At 42.6% G+C, this 24351-nt stretch overlaps 1 protein-coding gene across 1 annotated transcript in view; it reads right to left on the minus strand.

The window, feature by feature from the left end:
• Positions 1-24351, minus strand: part of SUCLG2 (succinate-CoA ligase GDP-forming subunit beta) — a 225687-nt gene that overhangs the window by 80053 nt on the left and 121283 nt on the right. Inside the window, exons 5-9 of the mRNA XM_081184275.1 lie at positions 20898-21050; positions 18503-18592; positions 14149-14245; positions 7307-7468; positions 1946-2088 (exon numbers count right to left, since the gene is read on the minus strand). Of these exons, the coding sequence (XP_081040401.1) occupies positions 1946-2088; positions 7307-7468; positions 14149-14245; positions 18503-18592; positions 20898-21050 (645 nt within the window). The remainder of the gene's footprint in view (positions 1-1945; positions 2089-7306; positions 7469-14148; positions 14246-18502; positions 18593-20897; positions 21051-24351) is intronic.

Raw genomic sequence — 24351 nt, forward strand, 5'->3', positions numbered from 1 at the left:
ACGTGGGGCTCAAACCCACAACCCTCATGTTCTACCACCTGAGCTGTTGTTTGGCGAACAGTGATATTAACAACAAGTACAAAAATCCAGTTGTGGTGGTGTTTCTTTGGCGCCACTCACATTGAATCATGGCACGATGCCAGTCATTGCTGGAGTAATAATCTGAATATGGAAAAAAAATGTAGGCAGAGGTAATTACACTAGTCTTTGCTGCCCAACTGGCTCAGTTCATGCCCCTTTTTACATACAGTGGTTTGTTTGTTTAGTCATTTAGTTGTGTCCGACTCTTCGTTACCCCATGGACTGGAGCACGCCAGGCACTCCCGCCTCCGCAGTTTGGTCAAACTCATGCTGGTAACTTCGACATACAGTGGTACCTTGGGTTAAGAACTTAATTTGTTCTGGAGGTCCGTTCTTTACCTGAAATTGTTCTTAACCTGAAGTACCACTTTAGCTAATGAGGCCTCCTGCTGCCGCCACGCGATTTTCGTTCTCATCCTGAAGCAAAGTTCTTAACGTGAGGTACTATTTCTGGGTTAGCGGAACCTGAAGTGTCTGTAACCTGAAGCGTCTGTAACCCAAGGTACCACTGTACTCATCTAAGAACAATGGAACTGCTTCTCACTGCACTCTGATTCCAGGCTGTTGGGAAATTTATAAATACCCCAGTCATATATTCCCCATCAAGACTCCTGTGCTTCTCTCCTTCACGCCATTAGAATATCCACATAAGCTACCCAATAAAATGGCATTACATGACTGGCATGGTGAGCAAGTATGAAAGCAGTCTGCATATATTCTGTATTCAGATGCTCATTGGATTGCAGTGGTGCAGGAACTCAATGGAAGGGACCCCAAGTTTCATCTGGTACAACTCCCTGAAATGCAGTTATTGCAGCTAAATTCCTGACAGATGGCCATCCAACGACTGGCTAAAAACCTCCAATGAAGGAGAGCCCACCACCTTCTGAGACAGCCCCACAGAAATGGCTCCCACACAACTAGTAATGCATAAAAGTGTGGCATTGGGAGGTAAGACTTACTGAGCTTGCTAGCTTCAAAATGCGATGGCTGTGGTTGAAACGGCCAAAGGCCTGCTCAGTTTTATGACACGACTTCTTCCTTACGGTTTGCTTACAATGTGGTACAATCAACATTCATCTGCCTCAAAAGACCATGGAGTGCGCCTTCAGGGGTGAAGTCAAGCCACAGCATTAGCAGCACTGAAGTGACCTCCCCAGGGTGCAAGCCTGGGCACTGTGTGTGGAGGTCCTGGGCTGCCCAGATGATAAGACCCTGCTCCCAGCCTCGCTTATGTGGTCCAAAGGAAAACAGAGCAATACATTTAGTATCAGGAGTTGCCGGAAGGAGGCCTACAAGGAGCCATCCAACTGTCTTAGGGACTCCACTCTGGATTTATGTAGGGTTTACTCCTTAGCCCTTTATTCTCAAAAGATATCCTGCAGAGCAGTGGAGGTTTAGGATAAAAGAATAAAACCATGGTTGGGTGAAAAGGTGCTTGGTGTTACTTCCAAAGGAATCAGAACAATGGGATCACAGCTAGATTTTGTGTTAGACTGTGAACCTGAGCTGAAGCTTTACAGAAGGTGGTGACCTCACTCCCGTGATGAAGCTGTAGTTGTGAGCGGCCCAAGCACACATAACAACCTGGGGCCAGATGCATGTCTCCGAAATCAAAAGGGGTGTTGAGACAGATCAGTGCAGGAGCTGTGCTTCCATGAGCTCTGCTACTTTGGAGCACTGCCACTGAGCCATTAAGGCCCTCCTCTTGTAGCTGAACAGGATTGAGCCAAGGAGACTCAAACTGTCACAACTTCAGAGAGTTGCTGCATTCGATGCTACTCAGTGCACACTTTTTGGCTTTATGAAGACAAACATACGAGTGTTATCGAGAAAGTGTCTGTGCAGAGTCAACAGGCTTTACCTTGGGATCAGCAGTGAGCAGTTTGAATGCTTGATATACTTGTGCTTCTTTCACGCCTCCACCAAGATCCAGGAAGTTGGCAGGCTTTCCACCATTAAGGGAAATGATATCGCACGTTGCCATAGCAAGCCCAGCGCCATTGACTGCAATTAAGAGAATCAGAGTTGTGCATTTTAAAATGGCGAAATGCAGACTCGTAGGGATGTCGTTTAGAAAGTGCCACTACCACTACCCAGAGAAGTTACGGTTTAAGAGTGGTAGGAAAACGCTGTAACTAATAATACAATAAAGAGAGAGAGAGAGAGAGAGAGCAGGGAACAGTGTAAAAGAGATGGACTTTCAGGTTTAATGCACATGGATACAAAGAAGACATCAGCAATATTTGGTGTCTGGCCTTCTTAGGCTGCTATTTATTGATTCATTTCTCCTCAGTGATTATGCAGAACTAAATGGACTAAGACATGTTTCACTATTGGGGTGTGTGTGTGTGTGTGTGTGTGTGTGTGTGTGTGTGTGTGAAAGAAAGGCCACACAGCAACTTCCTGCTCTCTGCTGCAATTGCCATTTATCTCTGGAAACAGAGCAGCACTATTTGCAAGTGTACTCCCCCCGCCTCCGTTAAAATATACCAGTGAGAGCCCAAATAGACCCAGCTGACACCATTGGGCCTGTCTGCTGTTGACTCTCCAATTGCTGTTCTCTGAGTGGTGATTTGCAGAGTCCTGGACTTTGGCCTCATGGTTCAACGCTAGCTGCAAGCCTAGATTCAAGGCCCAATATAGTATGGCGGGGTGGAGAAAATGGGGTGCTAAGAAGTCCGAAACAGTGGCACAAGGTTCCTGTCCAAGGCTGGCTGAAGAGGAACAGTCCCTTTTAGAGTCGGGAAATATACTGCAATGTTTTGTTGAGGGTCCCCACTGATTTTGTATAGAGATTGAGAGGAACCCTGACAGATGCTGGGAAGAAAACATAGAGCAAATCTTGCTTGGGGATTGCATGTGACTTGCGGGCTAAATTATGCCCATTCATAGGGTAATTTTAATTGATTAGTACTTAATAAATGAGGCATAATTTTAATTGTGCATAATACAATGATGTTTTCACAGTTTTATGTTCTGAACTTGCATATACTTTCCCAGGGAATTAGGAGCAAAAACCATATTCTGAAACCAGCAGAAACCCCACAAAACTCCTCCTTCACTTACCACTGATCCCTTAATTCCCTTGGCAGTTCTATGGGCCATGTCTAATTTCATTAACCTTGGCATAAAGCTAACATCCTGTTGGAAAATATTTAAAAACTCGGTTCTCCTTTTAACCAAACTCCCACTGGATATTCTTTTGATGACAATGCTTTAGATTTTATCTTCTTTTTTTTAATGGTTGACACCTCTGCTATGTTAAATGTTGCCTCTGTTGCAAATACATTAACTCATCTGGGTAAGAGAGAAGAAAATGCTTTGGCACGCTAAACTGATTGCTTCTCTACAAAGTAAGCTTTTATTTTAAAAAAATAAATCCTTGAACAGGAGCCTACAATCTGGATGGGATGTTTTAGGCATATAATTTGATGGTGCTATTGGTTTAATGAGCTACAAATCCTTTTAAAAATGTTAATTCCAGTTAGATTAAGACCTCAGTACCAAAGCTACAAATTTGTTCTACCACAATCTCTGAATCTCGCAATTAAGCATGGAGAGAAATTTACATGCCATAAACTGTGAGGAGAAAAGGCTACTTCTCTAGATACTTTTTTTAAAAAAAAAAAAATCCCATGAAGGCTTAAAAAAAAGTGTAAATGAAATCTTTATGTCAAATATAGACTGGTTCAGCTCTTATTTTCATTTTTATTATATGTATATCTGAAACTGATTTTTATGTGTAATATTTATTTTGATACTAAAAATGATGCTCTAGTTGTTAAAGACTCTCCTCCCTGAAAGAGAGGGGAGGGGTTGTGGTCGGGAGCCCGAGCTCCACCTAGCAGGGGGCGTAGCCCCCTGCCTTCAGCTTACCTGGCTGGCGCTCACGCCCCCTCGGTGGGCCACCCAACCAGGTGCCGCTGAGGGGGCGTGTTCAGCAGCTTTTGCTGCAGCGACAGCCTTTCCCCGGCCTCATTCTTCGTCGTCGCCTCTTCGGGAAGTCACCCACCCTCCACTCCCTTTTAGTTAGGGCTTAGGTTTTTTTTGGCCTTGCTATGGACCTTAGGTTGGTCGCCCCGGTTGCCTGGGGGGCCTGGTAGGAGTTTTTCCACTTGGCACTAGGCTATTTGGTTTTTTCGCCTACCTCGTAGCAATCGTCACAACTTTTGCGGTATTGGTGGGTAGGTTAGGCATTGGAATAATGTGTTGTGATGTGTCGAAGTGCTAGGTGTGGCCATCGCCTATGCCTTCAATTTTTTAGGGGTATTCCGTTAAAGGAATCTGGGGGTCGTGTATCCGTCCGATGCCTGCTTGGCGGGAGGCCTTGGCACGACCCTCGGTGACAACAGGGGTGAGCCTAGAGTCGGATCAGCATCGACAGGCTCCACCTACTGGTTGAATAACCCATCGTCCAATGCCTAAGCCAATACCTTTTTCCATTGCTGTAACCAATAAAGTTGTGGCCTTTTCTTGCCCATTAACCATATATCACGTGTCCTTGTGTCTTTATTTCACCACACGGGGGGCGGGTCCTCGAACCACAATAGTGTTTTGCAGAACATAAAAATTCCCTGGGTTGTTTTTGTTGTTGTTGTATCTCTTGTTTTATTTAAGATGTTTTAAGCTATGTTGTAAAGCACTTAGGAGTTTTTGGTTAAATATAAGTGGTCCAGATAAATAATTTAATCTTTTATTTCCATTCACTGAAACTTTTTTCAAACAATACAGTCTTTTGCAGGATCCCAGATTTACATGGTCACACATGTAAGTTCTGTTTATCAGGTTAGGCTTCTAACATGCTGGGGAACCAAAGTATAATGTTAACTTACATTTAAACCAGGCAGAGGGCCTTCTCGGTAGTGGTGCCTGCCCTGTGGAACGCCCTCTCATTAGATGTCAAGCAAATAAGCAACTATCTTACTTTTAAAAGACATCTAAAGGCAGCCCTGTTTAGGGAAGTTTTTAATGTTTAAAACCCAGCCAGATGGGTGGAGTATAATAAGTATAATAATAATAATAGTAATAATAATAATAATAATAATAATAATAATAATAATAATAATAATAATTAACCTAATCAAACTTTTTCAAAAGAAAAGTGAACAAGAAATGTAAGGAAACAAGAGACAATAATCCAAAGGCAAAGATTTGGGTAGGAAGATTCTGTGTGTATAAGAGGGTCTTCCCACCGCCCTCTCAAAAATAGTCCCATGCTTCTCACTAAGAGCCAATCCAGGCATGGGTCACATCCACACCATTCATTTGAAGAATAAAGCTACCCCAAAATAATCCTGGGAACTGTAGTTCACCCCTCACAGGACTACCATTCCCAACATTCTTTGAGGGAAGCCATGTGCTTTAAATGTATGGTATGGTTGTGGCCATGACATACTTTATTTAATGTTGTATTGTTTTTAACACTCGATTGGGAGCCACCCAGAGTGGCTGGGGAAACTCAGCCAGGTGGGCGGGGTATAAATAATAAACAACAACAACTATTATTATTATTATTAACCTGCAATCTGCAATCTTTTTGTTGTTGTTTAGTAACAAAGCAGCTGCATTGGGGCTTCTAATATGATCTAGAGCATTGGTTCACAATTAGCTAAAGTACTTTGGACTTCCTTTTTTTTTAAAGCCATGCCATGGACCCCCCTGCTTTTGAAAAAAATGATATTATCTATGGTAGATTTTGTTACGTAAATGGCGCCACGGACCCCCTGGGTCAACAGACCACCAATTGGGAACCACAGATCTAGAGACTTATCTACCCCTACCCCCAAATTGCTAATAGCAGCTTGGGGAGAGAGGCAATTTAGATTGGGGGAAATGCATGGGAGGAACCAGCTAAAGTCCACTCCCCATTCGCTGATCCATTAATAGTCCCATATGGCTATTTCGATGTTTTAAAAAAGTGAAAGATTGTGATCAGGGATTGCTTGACTGACTTGTAGTTGAGGTCTCAACTGTTCTAAAATCTTGCCTAGGTGGTGGGTGGGGAGCCTGGACTGGCGTCAAAAGGCCCCATTCATTGTCTGTAGCACATTTTCTTTGATGGTTTTCCATACAGGAAGCAATACAGAAAACACTGGTTCTAAATTCAAATGTTAGTTCTGGGTATGCAGTCAAAACATTCTGTCCAGATACCTTGGGGCAGCAATTACTTTTCCTTCCGTTATTTAGAATTCATTTCTATTCAAATGTTGACAACTTTTTGGATACATGGCTGAGAATTCCAGGAACGCAGTTGTGGAGTAAGTAAAACACCCACCCGCCATCATTTGGCACCTTTGATGTTCACAGAGCGCGCATATGCCAAGGATAATGACTGCATGCAGCTTAAATGCGAAGAACAGCTCTGCCGCACATTTTTAATGTTACTAAGTGGCCGCATTTGGACGATCATATTGCAGCTTAATTAGCCAATCTATGAATGAACCCTTGATTTCAACCTTTGAGCTGGCAAACAAACCAGGAAGTCTTCAGTTAACTATAGTTTCCTGTTTCGTCCAACCTGGGAGACTGCGGTTAACAGCTTCAGAACAAGCCAAGATATTAACTTCAATATCTGAAGCTGTTAAACATAGTTTCCTGGGAAAGCCAAGTTTACTGCAAACTTTCTATTTTGTTCAGGACCTTGTGCAAATGGGATGTAGATGCAGCCGTGAGGCTCATTCATACCTTGGCTCATTAAGCTGAGATACGATTATTTGAACGCAGCCTCGATGGTTGTTAACGGTTATGTCAAACACATGGCTGGGAATCCAAAAGACAACTTTAGTCATGAGCCAGTGTGGCATAGTGGTTAAGAGCGGTAGACTCGGAATCTGGGGAACCGGGTTCGCATCTCCGCTCCTCCACATGCAGCTGCTGGGTGACCTTGGGCTAGTCACACTTCTCTGAAGTCTCTCAGCCCCATTCACCTCACAGAGTGTTTGTTGTGGGGGAGGAAGGGAAAGGAGAATGTTAGCTGCTTTGAGACTCCTTAAAGGGAGTGAAAGGCGGGATATCAAATCCAAACTCTTCCTCTTCTTTTTCAAAGACCTGCATGCATGGCAGAATTGTTGACTGGTTTTCATTGGACTGCATACCTCTATGACCTATTGCATGCTGGTTTTGAAACTCCCCCTATTTCCAAATACTCCCCCCCCCATCTTTTAACACATAAGGTCTTTGAATCGAAGTCAGAAATGTATAGTATGAACATATTTTTGCTTACCAAAACAGGCAATGTTTCCATCCAGGCCTATGTACTTCAAGTCATAATGGGCAGCTTCATTTTCTATCGGCTCATTCTCAGATTTGTCATCCAGGGCAAATATCTCTTTTTGCCTGAACTCGGCATTGTCATCAAAGTTTATCTTGGCATCAAAGCACACAACTAAATGAAAGGGAAATGAAATCAATACATCAGAGCTATTGAGTGGTTAGTTCCAAATGTGAAATAGAGTTGCATAATTTTTAAGCACCACACTTTTCAGTATGGAGAGTGCACAGTCCTGATCTCTGCAAAATCAATGTAACTCCCCGCCCCGCCCCCCAACGGAATTATACAGAAGCAGGCCTCAGGGACTTAGAACAGCAGACATCAAAACTCAATTTGCCATAGGCCTACCAGGTGTCAAGAGTCTTAAACTAAGATGTGGAACACCAGCGTGGCGAAACCACACAATTAAAGTGAGGGCAGAAAAGGGAAACTCAACAGAGCAGTCTCCCATAAATGTTCTCAACAGACCGACGTAACAAAGCATGTGTTTAATTACGAATCTGTAATAGCTGTAGCTCTTACGCGTTATGTTAATAAAGCCTTTAAGCGATTGTTTTAATATATCCTGCACAAGCAGACACAGTCAGAAAAAAACAGGAGGATAAACTAGGGAGGGGGAGAGCCACATATGCCTTGAGCTTCCTGGAGGAAAGGTGGGGTATAAATGTAATAACAAACAGATCTAAAAACAAGAGGAAATGCAACCTAAAATCAAACAGAAGTAATCAAACAAACAAAAAAGCAGCTATCGGTAAATATAAACAAGCTGCAATTTTAGAAGCAGATCACACACATGAGGAGCCGTGAGATTGCACTCTCCTGTCAGGAGCTTGTGCTACACTTGAGTAGGACCCTGGCAGAGACACATGCCCGACTGGCATGTTCTCTCCCTCCTGGTCTTTCTTTTGGGAGCTTCAAAAGCTTTCTTCTGCCCGAACATCACAGCGACCGATGCCAACCGACACTGGCACACTTAGAGATCCGCAGAGTCTTTGCAGCTTGCGTGACAGATCTCAGCAACTCAACACTTTGGCTAATCTACTTTATTTACATATAAACACACACGGAGCACTGCAACATGGCTCCCTCTCTCTCTAGCATCAGACAGCAAAGAGAAAGAACGAAGGACAATAGTCCCACTTCACGGAACGCAGTAACACAAACATCCTGTCTCAGTCACTTCCCACTCTGTGGAGTCTAAACATACACCGTCATGTGATAGATAAAAATCCCATGACTGCAATCATGGAGCAGGAATTCTAACATCTCCTTCCCGCTTCCGGCTCCAACCTTAACCAGGGTTTGCTCTTAACCGAGATATGAAACCCTGATCCATGCCTGAACCGCTAGCAGGACTCTCCTGGCAGACCTTTCTAACGTCACCATGGAAATCTCATTTCTGCAGAACTTTCACCATTAACAAGAGCAACATTGCAAAACAGCAGGGAAACAAGCCCACCTATTAATATTTATAAAACATTTTCTGCCGTCAAAAGAATATTGTTACATACATGATAGATTATACAAATGCACTTTTTTCTTCTTCTGAACAAATATCAAAGAGAACCCCGGCACTTCTATTCTTGGAGTGCTTTCCCTCTGCTTTTGCTATTGACATGAAGCTGTCAGAGATGCACAAATTCAACAGCTTATGCTAAGGGGCAAGGAGAACGCTGACAGTCCTTGGGGCCGTCTAGGACAGACATTTTAATCTCCGATTTAAGCATGAACTGCAACAACACTTGCAGAGTTCTTCGCAGTTCCTGTTCACCTACTCTAGAATGTACCTGCTTCTACCCTGGTCCACCTGCAATATATATTGAAAGCAGCAGGTTTAGGGTTATGGCTTCGCCCAAAGAATCCAGGGGGTGAGGGGATACATGTGGACAGTGGCCACATTTATGGCACCACTTTAAATAGGCATGGCTCCCCTGCCCCAATATTCTGGGAGTTGTAGTTTGTTAAGGGTGCTGAGATTTGTTAGGAGACCCCTATTCCCCTTACAGAGTTGCAGTTCCCAGAGTAGCTTGATGGTCAATTCCACTTCTCAGGGAAATCTGGTAACTGTTGCTCTGTGAAGGGAACAGGGGTCTCTTAATATGTCTTAATATTTATAAAACATTTTCTGCCGTCAAAAGAATATTGTTACATACACTCTTAAAAAACTACAATTCCCAAGAGTCTTTGGGGGAAGCAACCATTGCTTAAAGTGGTATGATACTGCCTTAAATACACAGTGCGTATGGGGCCTAAGGTGAAGTTCTCCTATTTCACCAACAGTTATTTCTGCATTCTTTGAAGACTACCAATTTCTTTTCAATGGAAAATATATATATTAATTTAATCCAGGGTTTAATGAGCAGCGCCGGGGTGTGTGTGTGTGCGTGATACAGGAGGTAAACAAATTGCCTACTTGCTCCAAAGCAGCAGAACATTTAAATCCTATTCATAACCACACGCATAGATTGAACGTGGATATACATCTGGATGCAAAACACCCAATGCCATTCCCAATATTAATGCAGGATATTTATATGGGCTTCTGTCATCAGTCTTGAAATCACAGAATCGTAGAATTGGAAAAAGACCCAAGGGTCATCGTGTCCAACCCCCTGCAATGCAGGAATCTCAGCTAAAGCATCCATGACAGATGGCCATCCAACCTCTGCTTAAAAAGCTCCAAGGAAGCAGAGTCCACCACCTCCCAAGGGAAACTGTTCCACTGTCGAACAGCTCTTTCTGCCAGAAAGTTTTCCCGTATGTTCAGTCGGAATCTCCTTTCTTGTAACTAATGTAAATGAAGATCACTATCCTAGGTTCCTGGTGACATGTTACATAACAATTGCAAACTACTGTATCCGGACTGAGGTCGGGATCACAGGATACAGTACAAAACCCACCACTATCTAATGCGTCGGCTTCCATTGAAAGGAATGGGAAATGTTTAGTAGTGTAAGCATGAGACTGAAATCTCACTTGGTTGTATGGCTGATAATTTCCATAGATGTTGACGGGGCTGCTCACATTTAACTGATGGGGATCCACCCTCAGACGTGGGAGAATTTCCTGATTATAATGCTGGCACTTCTGTTGTCTAATGTTCCTCTCATACCTGTTGTGTTACGGAGATGTGACTTTTCACACCAGTGATTAATATGTCACTTAACAACATGGCTTCTCCCCCTCCCTTGGTGCACACGCATGCTTCTGTCTCCCAATGAAAATGGTAGGAAAGTACAGTGTGCTGTGGTGGGATCCTGCCCCAAATATCACTTTACTCCCACAATTTCCTGGGTTAAGGGAGCTGCAAATGTATTTTTTTTCTCCTGGAATCAGGTCACATGGAAACAAGTGCTAAACGTGTGCCATATTCCATTAGTTTTCTGGAAGTGTCTTTTACATTACGTGTAAGCTCAAATACAATGAAGAAATAAACAGTGAGGGAAACATCAGGGAAATGGAATAAACTGATGTGTGGCTGCATCCCTAATCTGCATGCAGTTAGTATAACACAAAACACCTAGAATCCAGCTAGAAAGTGTAATACAATAATTTACAAATAATACATCTTTCTTTTCCAATTTTTTTTGGAATCTGGTTTCTTTTACTGTTCTGTTCGTAGTGCCACAAATCTATTCAAAATGCCGCAGGGAATTTTTTAGAGGTGAGGGGGAGAGCAGCAGCTCCTGCACAGAGGCAACATTTGTAAATTCTGATCATTAATCATTTCCCCCAATAATTCAGTTTAATTTGACTATTGTGTGTTACGGTCATAAAACAAACACACACTTGATCATGACTATAATTCAATCTCTGAATTATTGCCATGTGTTACTATAAATGAATTATTTTTATGATGTTTTGCTCTCTTTTTTTAAAAAAAGTAACTTTACTATATTTCATTTTGTGTGTCCAAAGGAACACAATCTTGAGGCAAAGGGAAATGTATCTTTCCTGCATCACCGAAGATCTGTGGTTTTTAAGAGAGCCATTAAGTAACCAGAGATTTTTGCTCTAAGACTCAAAACATTCTGTTTTATTCACTAATGTGGCAAGTTCTCCTTACTGGGTTTATCTGTTAGATACAAATTACTGGAGAAGATTATGCTATTTGCTTATAACTGTGTGGACTACAACTGATGGCATCTTGCTGCATTTTGACAACCAAAACGTAGGAAAAAATATGTCAAATCAATTGAGCCATTAAGGGTTTCTCGTTTATTTGGGTTTCTTTATGCACAGTTATATTTCTTTCTCCGTTAGTGGATCAGATCTATGGTTCACATCCACCAGGAAGAAAGGGTTCAGCTTTGTGGGCCTGATAATAATAATAATAATAATAATAATAATAATAATAATAATAATAATAATAATAATAATAATTTATTTATACCCCGCCCATCTGGCTGGGCTTCCCCAGCCACTCTGGGCGGCTTCCAACAAAATATTAAAATACTATAATACATCAAACATTAAAAGCTTCCTGAAACAGGGCTGCCTTCAGATGTCTTCTAAAAGCCTGGTAGTTGTTGTTCTCTTTGACATCTGGTGGGAGGGTGTTCCACAGGGAAGGCGCCACTACCGAGAAGGCCCTCTGCCTGGTTCCCTGTAACTTGGCTTCTCGCAGTGAGGGAACTGCCAGAAGGCCCTCAGCGCTGGACCTCAGTGTCCGGGTAGAACGATGGGGGCGGAGACGCTCCTTCAGATATACTGGACCAAGATATACTGGACCAATTCTGTGGAACTCCCATTTGCAGTCAGATATGCCCTTCCCTGCTGAACGTCAGGTGCTGGGCAAAGATATTTCCATTTCAGCAGGCATTTTATGAAATTCCAAGCAAGCATAATACAGCTTATGTTTTTACTTGTGGGTTTTGTTTTAAACGCTGAATTATTTTGATTGATGGGTATCTTCATTGAGGGTTGTGTACACCGCTTTTGTGACTATCTATGGTGCAAAGCTCTCCCAGAAATATCAGAAGTAAAATAGAATAAAAACAAGCTTGTTCACCCTAAAAGCACTGCACTATTTAGACTTCAATCTAGTCCACACGTTTCTTGGGATTTGGACAGTCTTGGGATACTGTCTGTCTGCTGAGAAAGAAAGAAACTACTGCATTTTTGCACTGTCTCTCATCCCTGAACATTCCTTATGACAAAAATGAATGATTACAAGTTTCACTCACATATTGTATCAGAAATGGGGAAAATAATCAAGTAAAGCAACAATAGGGCAGAAAATCCATGGAAAATGAGATTTTGGCTGCTTGAAATGTGACAGTAACTATGCTGGAAGCTGTTACGAGAAGAGTTGTATATATAAGCCTCCCATAAATAAACATCTGTTAAGGGAGATAACGATCCTGTTGAGAGTCTAATTGGCCTTTAACTCAATGCCATGTTAACCAGTTGAGGCGCAGGCCTAAAGTGAGTTTCAAGCTATGGCTATGAAAGCGATTCTGTTTAGATTTAGCCACTGCCCTAGCCATGAGCGTGCATGCATTTAGGGTGCTCGCATGCAGCAAGAGGAGCAGGGACGTGCTTCTGGTCCCCCTCTCAATGTCACAATCCCAGTGGTCCTGTCAGGATCAGGCATGCTCAGACTCATGAAGCAGAAGCAGAACTCTGGGTGGTAGTGGCGGTTTGTGATGACCAAGGATGGAGGCTCTCCCCCTTTCGCCTCTCCCATGGAGCATAGAGCTTCATTTGAGCTGGAGGCGGCAGAGGCTGTTGTTGTTTAGTCGTTTAGTCATGTCCGACTCTTCGTGACCCCCTAGACCAGAGCACGCCAGGCACTCCTGTCTTCCACTGCCTCCCGCAGTTTGGTCAAACTCATGCTGGTAGCTTCAAGAACACTGTCCAACCATCTCGTCCTCTGCCATCCCTTCTCCTTGTGCCCTCCATCTTTCCCAGCATCAGGGTCTTTTCCAGGGAGTCTTCTCTTCTCATGAGGTGGCCAAAGTACTGGAGCCTCAGCTTCACGATCTGTCCTTCCAGTGAGCACTCAGAGCTGATTTCCTTAAGAATGGATAGGTTTGATCTTCCTGCAGTCCATGGGACTCTCAAGAGTCTCCTCCAGCACCATAATTCAAAAGCATCAATTCTTTGGCGATCAGCCTTCTTTATGGTCCAGCTCTCACTTCCATACATCACTACTGGGAAAACCATAGGGAAGGACGCAGCATTGTTGTCAAGGACCAGGTGCCACTCCCCATAGATGGGAAGAGACTCACCCTCCCAGAGTGTGCATTTATAACCTCAGCAGTCTTGCAATGCAAGAGAGCCATGCAAACAAGCACACCGGACCTGGCCTTTAAAAGCTTGGTGGGAGGGGTGTGGAAATTGGTTGGGGCATCTTGGTTGCTCCTGCTCAGTTCCAAACTTCTTTGCCTGGCTCCTGAACTCCTGACACCTACTGCCAATTCGGCTGCTGAGCCTGTATCATTACTTATGTGAATGAAGATCTCTGTAAGAGCCCCTGCCCTGCCCTGTTGGGCAGGAGTCAGGACTTGCTCATGCAAGGAAACATGCAAACAGGACTAGAGTTTAGCATTGATGAGCGCAGAATCACACATCACAGTCAAACCTTGGAAAGGAGGTGGGGAATTTGAATGTGACAATGGTGGAAAAGAGGCAGACAGTGTGCCCATGGAACATTTTCTTAGAAAATTAGGGAGGTTATGTTGGCACAAGGGTGTAGTATAGAACTCGCATGTATGTGAGTTCATCTAGAAATTCCTATTTCTCTGCTAGATCAATATGCTTTTTTGAATCTTTCTTTTTCTCTTTCGTACCTTGTCCTTCTGGAGTTTCGCCAAAGGGATTCACTTCAACTTGAGTGGCATCAATTTTCAGGAAAAGGTTGTACAGCTTCTTAATTTGATCGGCAGCCTAAAGTTGAAAAAAGTGGTGCATAATTACACAAAAGGAAACCAGCGGAGGCGGGCAGAGAATTATCCTGAATTAAGACGCTAAAGATGTTTGTATTTTCTGCATCAGTGTAAAAGCAGCTACAAAAAGTTAATGACATAATAACCTTCCTTTATGAAACACTAATGCTATCTATTGCTTTTAAATCAGTGGCCGATTATTTTAGCCAGGAGGAAATGGAATGCTGATTTGAAACGTCAAACATTACAGAGGCTCACTCTTCACAGTGCACTACATAGAACTTTGTAGTTAAAAAGAGAGAGAGCAGTGTCATTAATTCAAACAAACTTAATTTAAGCACAATGAACCAAGTTTGAGAGTTGATAATGAATACATTATGCTGATATTGAAGTTAAAGTGATTACCTTAATGAGACTAAATTCAGAAACTGTGAAGCAATATGCAGCTGACAAATGCAGATTAGTTGCTGAATTTGTTTGGAAAATGTATAAACCCTCCCTCCCAGCATCAAAATGCAACTCTGACTGAAGAAACAATTGTTGAAAAATTGGCTTCTTTGCTCTCTAAACTCAGCTCTTATCTGTTTTCTGGTAAGCAGCATTGACACACGATCAGAACTAACTAAATAACTGCTGCATATTCCTTAAATGTAATTGTAAAAAAGCAAATAGGGAGGCCCACTATTTAGAAACGGCATTAACTTCATGATCTGCTGAGCCTTTTATAATCGCCCACAACCGGGAGCAACGGAACAGGGGCTGGTTTATCTAACGGTTTGTTCCTCTGTGTCATTATATTGGGGAATCAACAACTGCACATCAACAACCACAAGCCTCTAAAAGAATCAGCTAGCCTGTGGTTGCCAACTCCAAGGCTAAACAGAAGTATGGACAGACTGATGTCTGTAGCTGTCTTGGGGAAGAATGCCACATCATCCCTCCAGTGGTCCTACCTTGAAACAAACTGCTGACCTGGTAACAACATAGAGGAAGCTGTTCATAAAATAACTGCATGGGGAATCTTAGCCCTTGGATGCTCGTCTCTAAAGCAGGGATGGGGAACTGGTAACCCTCCAGATGTTGCTGATCTCCTATCAGCTTGGCATGCAGAAGGTGCCAGTTTCAATGCAGAGCCATTTCCAGGTAAAGTTGGAAAAACTCCTGCATGAAAGCCGCTGCCAGTCAGCTTAAGACTGAGCTAGATGGATCAGGGTCTGTCGCAGGGTAAGGCAGCTTTCTAGGATGAGAGACGCTGGGCAAAGTACTCTCTGGTAGGCCTCATCCTCTGTTGGTGGAGCTGCTCATTCAAAATTTACTTGATTGATTGATTGATTTCTATACCGCCCTTCAGAAACAACAAAACAATAACCCTTGCTTCCCAGAGACACATTTAAAAGGCCATAGAGTCAGCCAAAGGCCTGGTTGAAGAGGAACATTTTCGCCTGGTGCCTAAAGATATATAATGAAGGTGCAAGATGAATCTCCTTGGGGAGAGCATCCCACAAACAGGGAAACGCCACAGAAAAGGCCTGTTCTCATGTTGCCGCCTTCCAGACCTCACGTGGATGGAGGAGGCAATGAGAACCGTTCTTTAAAGGCCTTGATTGATGTTCTGTGCACAAAAAGTGGCTTATATAAGTGGGAACCAGTGGCCTAGGGAGTTTTGAGGAGAGCAGTAATTGCCGGAGACAGCACTAGATGGCTGAATACCGCCATGTTAATTTCCCACAGTGCCCCAGAGCAACCGTACGATGATCAGGGACATTTGGGAGGAATTAAAATGGCAGTTGGGTTTAGCCATGTGGTGCTGCTCAAAGCATGGAGCTGAGGGGAGGGCAGGCATCAGCAGTGGGTTCTCCCGGCAGCCCAAGGATTCCACATGCTGATGCCATAAGTAATTTAGTGACTACTTGTAGCTGTTCATAGTTTACCTCTCCCAACGGCGCTTATGGTTCTCACTGACATAAGCCACTTTTGTGCACAGAACATCAGTCAAGGCCTTTAAAGAATGGATCCAATTCTAATTTGAATGAACTGCTCCACACGACCAAAACTAAACCCCAAATGTTTTGAATCTGAAGAACAAACGGCAGTTCCCTAACCATACGTTTTATCAAATAAAGTATTTACCATGTTTATAGTAAAGTTCTCCACATTAATGTTTGAAATAATTTGGATACTAATGTATATTGTTAGTATAAACTGAAATTTAGCCCACCCTGCAAAAAACCACCCCACAAGGCAGTTGTCAAGCAGTATTAAGATTTGTCATAAGGACTCCACAGTATGTTAAACGGAAGAATTTCACTGTCGTACTAACTAGAATTCTTCTGGCATCTACCTACTGGGGAATATAAACGATTATGATAAGACCAAATTAAATAGACCTTTGATTGTACTGATGTAGCCATTATGTTTCTATGCTCCAGTAAATCACACTGCAAAGGTTATAGCACATGGGAAGAAATGTATTAGCTGTTGTTTAGTTAAGCAGTTCATGCATTGTGCTAATAATTAAGTGCTAGAACATGCAAAGCTAGAAAGATTTAATAATAATTCTCTCTCATTAAAGATACTGCTAAATCTTCAAATGGGTGTTAATCATCTTAATGATTATGCATTTGTTAATTGCACAGTTGGGATAGAAATTAATTAGAAGTGGTGTATTAAAAATTCAAAGGTTTTACAAAAGTGGCATTTTGATGATATAGGAAATTCTGTGCAAAACCCCTCACAAAAAAACAATTTATCATCCTTCTCTTCCCAGAGCAGTAAAATAAAGATTAAGCTAGTTGCAAAACAGGCCTGGTGGCTTGCATTTTCATGCTCCCATTTTGGAACATGAATGATAAATTTTAAAAGGAGTGAAATGCATGCTGAGAATCTGCCATCTACAAAATGGCAAGCTTTTGCTTTTCAATAATAACCTGAAGAAAACTGCAGGGGAAAAAATCTGTAGAAAAAATGCAGAAGAGAGCTGTGTTGGATGGTAGTAGCAAAAAGATCAACACTGCATTCCAGAGCCATTTCAATCAGCAGGCATCTTCACACTGTTTTTTCAGGATTGGCTACCCTGGAAGGGATGGTCAGGGACATTTCTCTTAAGCATCCAGTGGAAGAATGAAGTGCTACCTGTTTATATATTTGTATTGTATTTGTCATTTTATGATTTGCTGCGCTGGGCTCCTTTGGGAGGAAGGGCAGAGTAGAATTGAAATTAAAATAATTAATTAATATACAGTCGTACTTCGGAAGTCGAATACAATCCGTTGCGGAAGTCCATTCGACTTCCAAAACGTTCGGAAACCAAGGTGCGGCTTACGATTGGCTGCAGGAAGCTCTTGCAGCCAATAGGAAGCTGTGTTGGACGTTCTGGTTCCAAAGAATGTTCACAAACATTCGCTTCCGGGTTTGCGGCGTTCAGGAGCCAAAACATTTGACTCACAAGGCATTCAGGATGCAAGGTACGACTGTAATGGACAGTTTGTATACTGTGGATGCATGTAATCTTGTACACTCTGCGTACAGCCGTTGGGGTACCACTTGGCATTGTCCTCATCATAAAGTTGCACCCAGGAGCAGGGATTTGCAAATGGTGGAAATTCCTGTGTACTGGAGAAAGTAAAGCATCATCCCTTCACCTACATATGGGCCACTGATGCTGTTTCTTGGTCATGGAACGTGATAGAATTCTGGGAATGATCTTCTGGAAAGACGGAAGGGGAAGCACAATTCAAGGTAATGCCTGGAGAAAGTAGGAGGTCATTTCCAGTAAGCAGTGAAAGGCTTATTGGGTTGGATTCAAACTTAGTCCAGCTCAGAGTAGATCCATTTATTTCAATGGTTCTACGCTCAGCAAGCCTACATCTAGAGCCTACCTATTTGTTATCCCAAACCAAGTAGGCATGCTCTAAGAATAGATTCTTGGGATGAAGTCAACCAAGTTACACTCAAGAGCTGACCCACTGAAATCAATTATTGTGATCAACTTAAGTCCGTGGATTTCAAAGGATCTGCTCCGAGTATGATTTAGTTGGAACCCGTATTTTGAACACCGATAGTCTGCCATAACTCCTAAATGAGAAAGGAAACCATAGGCGGTGGTATCCCATGAGCTCTGATGCCACCAAGGTCACTGCCACACTGGGTGCAATCCTCCCTATGTATGAAAAGTTCCTGGAACTCCAGAGAACTACTGAGTGGAAAAGGGTCCCAGACATCTGAATGCAGTCACGGTTTTGCTCCTGGTAAAATTTACCTGCTGTTGCAGAGGTCCCTTGAATCCCAGATTTTCTGCCAGCCGTTGGGCTTGAAGATCCTTCACCCCTTCAAAAATATCTATTTCCTCCTGTTGTAATAAAGTGCACAAAACAGAACTAAGATATTCAGTTTGAAAACAGACCCATAACTTCAAAAGCACCCCCAAAATGCTTAATATATATTTGCAAGTTATTAATTAAAATGTGGCAAGTTGCCAAAAGTCTGAGACTGAGGCTATAGCAGCTGCCTATAGGGTATGTTATAATTACTTTGCTAGCCAGGGAAGAGAGTCCCTCCAAAAAACTATGTAATTCTTCAGGGTGGCATGCTGACAAGACAATCTGACACCAGTTTTCACTTTTAATTACTGTACAGATGGCATCGATGAATACTTAGTCTGTTAATTTTTGTGACTGGTTCTGGCAAGGAACCAGAGCACTGGTGTCAATGCCCGGTAAAATTTCTCTGTTTGTGTACGTTTCAAGTGTGCATTATGGAACTCTGCATGCATGTACCGTTAGCTCACCAAATATATAAAAGGGATCCTTGTTGCTAAGTGACTGTCTCATGATAAATACTTTTAAGACAGTAACCACCATTAGAAGGTCATAATACAATAAAGCATTCCAGTACAGTAACATGAAATAACAACTAGCTCTAATGTGAGGGAAAACCGGCATTTCATAACAGCAAGTAAACCATTTGTATTGCTAAGGAGCGAAAGAGTATTTTCTTGCTGAGGGGGCAACAGAGGCTAATTTATAGAGGAGCAGAACGAGATAGATAGCTACTGCTGGACAATACACTTCAGACTATAAGGGAACAATACTTGTTTGTTGGGATGCTCCCCTCATGAAATTGCCTCTATGATTGTGGAAGCCAGGCACCTTGACACTCCAATTTTCTTTTTCCTCAGAGGTAAGCCCCACTGTGTTCAACCTAAAGTGACCATTCTCTTTAGGGCCAGTTTGGAAAACCAGCAGAATCTGGTGGCAAATACTCTCTTAGAATGTGCCCCTTTGGGCTGCAGGTGGGGTGTGGAATATTAAGAGCTTTGTTTCGGTCCAGGAGGAGATGGCTTAACTGTATCTTGGGTTCAGATGACACGCTAAGCCGGAAGTTGGCTTAGCTGCCATGCTGAGCTAAAGTAAAAGTACTGGGAAGGAGCAGAGCGAGTGTTAAGCTCCTCTCAGGGAGCCATCAGATTTGCAGTCCTGGTAAGTCATCGTTTGACTTGCTATGACACTCCTCTGTCAGGAGAAGTGTCTGCGAACACATGCAGCTCTGCAATACTTTGTTCAGACCACTGGTCCTATCTATCCCAGAAGATACTCTGAGTAGCCGAAACTCTTCAAAGTCTCTGCAAACTGTAATCCTTTCAACTGGAGATACCAGAATTTCAGCCTAGGGCCATCTCCACGCAAAAACACCCTGAGCTCTGACCCCTCCAATACAACATGTGTTTGGCACATGAGCAGCCCATTCTGCAATGCGCCAAATGCACATATCTTGTACGCATGGAGACTGCGAGCCATACAATTGCAAACTCTGAAATAGCAGGGTTTTATGTGGGCCACTGTGTGCATGGTCTCTGCGAGCAGCAGGTGAAGCTGGCCCCTGCACACACATTCACTGTACACACAGAGGACCTGATCTAATAGCGGCAAAGAGTAAATGGATCAATTCAATCTGCATTTGAGCACTGGTATTGTAATTGTCAGATGCATACACAGTTGAAAGACTGCAAAAGAAGTGATAGTTGTCAGGGATGTCGTAACTTAGCAGTAGGGAACTTCCAGACCAGGATCTTTGTTAGATGCTCCAGTCCTCCCCATTTGACCAGCGAGGTGATTTCATCCAAGGCAAGCCATGCCCACCTTCCCCACACATGACACCATCAGCTGTACACATTGGTGGGAATTGCAAAGAACCATGTTTTTGACTGCATGATTTGGGTCAGAGCTGCCCACCAGCCAAACTTGGTCCACAGGGGAATAGGAGATAATGATGCGGATCCAATCCAGTACCACAGCCATAGCTGACAACCTCCAACACAGTTTCCCATTTGTACAGTAAGCTGCCCTTTGCTGTTCCTAATGAAACCAAACCAAAGCAAGTTAGACCTGTTATTGTGTGCTGTATCAACCTGGCTAAAGGAACTCAACACGCCAAGTTTGCTTTTTCATGATATTGGAAGAAATTTTCAAGCTGGGGTCATGGGAAGCTCCAATTTCCCATACAAGGTTTGCTGGTGTAAATAATAATAATAATAATAATAATAATAATAATAATAATAATAACAACAACAACAACAACAACAACAACAACAACAACAACAACAACAACAATGTAAAGATTTTTAAAAACTTAAGTCACCAAGCTTTGAAATATACCTTGAAGATGAGTTCCGGGCTTTTAGCTGCCACTTCTTCTATATCAACCCCACCTTGTGGGCTCCCAACCAGAACAGGTCCATTGCAAGCTCGATCCATTAATATTGCAAAGTAAGTTTCTCTTGAAATGTCTAGTGCTTCTGCCACCATGACCTGTAAAGTACAATTTGGCAATGTATTATTAGCACGTCTTTGCTGGCAATATCCAACGGAGACAATATTTCGTTAGCTGCGTTGGAAATTCAGGCTTCCGAGTGAGGAAGTGGCCATTATTCAGAGAGAACACATTGTACTGTAATAAATGTGCACTTTAGTTCGACTCACATTCTTGAATCCATCATTGATTTCTCTCGTCACGGAAGAAATCAATGACTTCATTAGGACACTGGTATCATACAGTTCCTTTCCATTTCATTTTCCTCAGGATTATGGAAATAACCCACAATGGAGATGAGAGAACACAAGAGGAGAAACTACCACAAACTAAGGAGGGACGTTTTGACAAGTTATTTGAAACAAATGCAGGAACAGTATACTTACCTTGGTCCTATTTGCAAGCCCTTACATCAAAGGAAATAAAAATAAGAGAAAAATTTAAAAGGGGCAATTTTAACTTTGTCCAAAGCTGAGAATGATGGGAGAATTATCTTATATCTTCTTCTTTTAGAAACCTGAGGGTTTCCTGTGCGAGTTAGGTTAGGCTGAGAAACAGTGACTGGTCCAAGGTCTCCCAGTGAGGTATTTATGGCTGAGCAGGGATATGAATGAACCCAAATGGCAGTGTTTTGTTGATATCCCATATATTTGTTTTTGCTATTTTCCCATTTCTGAGAATCTCTCTCTCCCCTTCCTCCCCTGACACTTAACAAGGGCTTTTTTTTCAGCCGGAACTCAGTTCCAGCACTTCTCAGGTGAGCATCATTGCCATTATAAGAGATCAAGAGATGTGTCTGCGGTGAGTTCTGGCACTCCATGTACCCCTCTTTTTATCTAGATTTTGTACCCCCTTCCTTCCTTCCTTCCTTCCTTCCTTCCTTTCAAAACCAAAAAAGCACACAACCTTTTTTTTTTTTTTAAAAAAAAAGCCTTGGCATTTGAAGAAATTAATACAAATACAGTATGCTCTAATTTGTTGCAGTAATTCAGGTACAGATTTCTGGGCAACTTTGAACAGAATTCAGATCTTTAAAAATATAATAACAATGATTGCAATAATAATAATAGTGGTTTATGCACGACATTGCATATATCCATTTGTCCCTTGCAATCCTCCTCGGCTATCTGTTAGTGGCCGCTTATGATGGCTCTGTTCTACTTCAGTATGCCTCTGAATGCATAGGAATCACAAGTGGGGAGAGTGCTGTTGCGCTCAGTTCCTTCCTTTAGACTTCGCACAAGCAACTGGTTGGCCACTGTGAGAAGAGGATGGTGGACAAGATGGGCAATTGGCCTGATCCAGAAGAGATCTTCTTAGGCTCTTATACAGGCTTGCGGTGGTCTCCTTCACCACACTATGCTGTTTGAATACAACTGGCCTGTGGCATGCAATGTTCAGCCAGCTCATAACCATCATTTCTGTATTGGTCCCTCTTACTCTGCGGTTGCACATAGACAGGCCCTGCTCATGGGCTTCCTAGAGGTACCTGGTTGGCCAGGGTGGAAAACAGGAATCTGGACTTCAGAGGCCTTTGATCTGATCCATATCAAAGGTTCCCGAACGGCTTAGTTGTCAAACAAATTGGCTCCTGAACACCGCAAACAGTAAGTTTGCGAATGTTTTTCAGCAGCTGAATGTCCGATGTGGCTTCCATGGCTTCTGACTGAGTGTAGGAAGCTCCTGCAGCCAATAGGAAGCCGCGCCTTGGTTTTCAAATGGTTTCGGGAGTCGAACGGACGCCCAGAATGGATTAAGTTTGAGAACCAAGGTACCACTGTAATGCCTTATGTTATTCTCCTAATGCTTTGAGAAGAGGTGGAAACTCAGCATTCTAATCTATATGCCAATATTTTCCTTCCCCTCAGTTGCTTTTGAAAAGCAAATAGGATTCAACTCAATACATACCCAAGATTAAGGAATAAAGAGGGCAGGAAAACACATTTTTAGTGGCTGCCCCATACTGATAGCACTTCCACCTCTTAGAAATCTTAGCATCTTTCAGGAGCTCTACAAGATATATCCATGTAGACTGGCTTTTGTGAATGCTCTTTTACCTTGCACTATATTATTTCTGCTCCAAGCCTTCAAGATGAGGACCACTATGAATTTAATTGAATGAATGGACTCCTGTATTTAGAACCCATTACTGAGAGGTTGTGTAATAACTTCCAAGGATCTACCATGACATTGAAGTCTCTCTTTTTTTTAATAATCACCCAGATCTTTAATTCAAACTTTAATAAAGTTAATTCCCTAATTGCTTGGAGAAAAGGGACAGGTAGTGAGTTGTGATAAACGGAAACTGTCTTTGCAGATAACCAGGTTCTCCAAATGCCACGAGGCCGTAAGAGAATTTTATGTAAACCTATAAAATAGCTGCCAACTTCTGAAGGAGCCGAGGGGAGTGCTGTTTATTTAAGACAGATTGATCTTGCACCAACATATTAAGCATTACTTCAGGGAAAGGAAAGTCTTTACCTTCTAAAGCTCATCTGTTGATAAGGACATCATCTGTACTCAGGACATAAACCACAATGTTCCTAGTTCCTCCCTCCCAGCAAGCCTCAGAACTGTAGTTTCATTGGGTTGCCGAGAATTCTGCATTTGTGGTTCTTGATACCACTTGCAGGATCACATCCCCAGGCTTCTGGGAGCAGGGGTAGGGTGGGTATAAAACAGAGGCAGCAATAGAGGTGGAGAGGAAGCAAGCCCAATATTTCACAATCCTCGCTACACAGTGAATTTTATAGTGTTTGACATCTGCCAAATATGTCTAACATTTTAAAATAATTACTGTGGTGGGGGGACACTGGCCCCGAACACACATACATGCATTCAATTCACGGACTACAGAAGGTTAACACAGGAGACTGTGTGCCATTTAGCACATGGCAGCCAGTGTAGCGTAATGGTTAGAGGACTGGTCTATGACCTGGGAGACCAGAGTTTGAATCTCACTGGGTGACCTTGGCCCAGTCACCATCCCTTAGGCTAATCCACCTCACGGGGTTTTCATGAGGATGAAATGGGGAGGAGGAGAACCCTGTGTACCACCTTGAGCTTCTTGGAAGATAATGGTGGCATATAAATGTAATAAACAAACAAACAACCATGACATGCTTCTGTCCTTGTAAGCTTCAAGGAAAGCTAGGAAGGTGAGATGAAAGAAGGGAAATTGTTTGTTGTGGATAAATCCACATGTATTTGCAATGACTAGGGAGTGTGCAAAACGGACTTCAAACAGGAAATTGATTGTGATCCATGTCTTTTGAAAACAGGTCAAAGTAGTTGCTCTGA

The sequence above is a fragment of the Podarcis bocagei genome, assembly GCF_964188305.1.
Source record: "Podarcis bocagei genome assembly, chromosome: 2".
Classification (NCBI taxonomy): domain Eukaryota; kingdom Metazoa; phylum Chordata; class Lepidosauria; order Squamata; family Lacertidae; genus Podarcis; species Podarcis bocagei.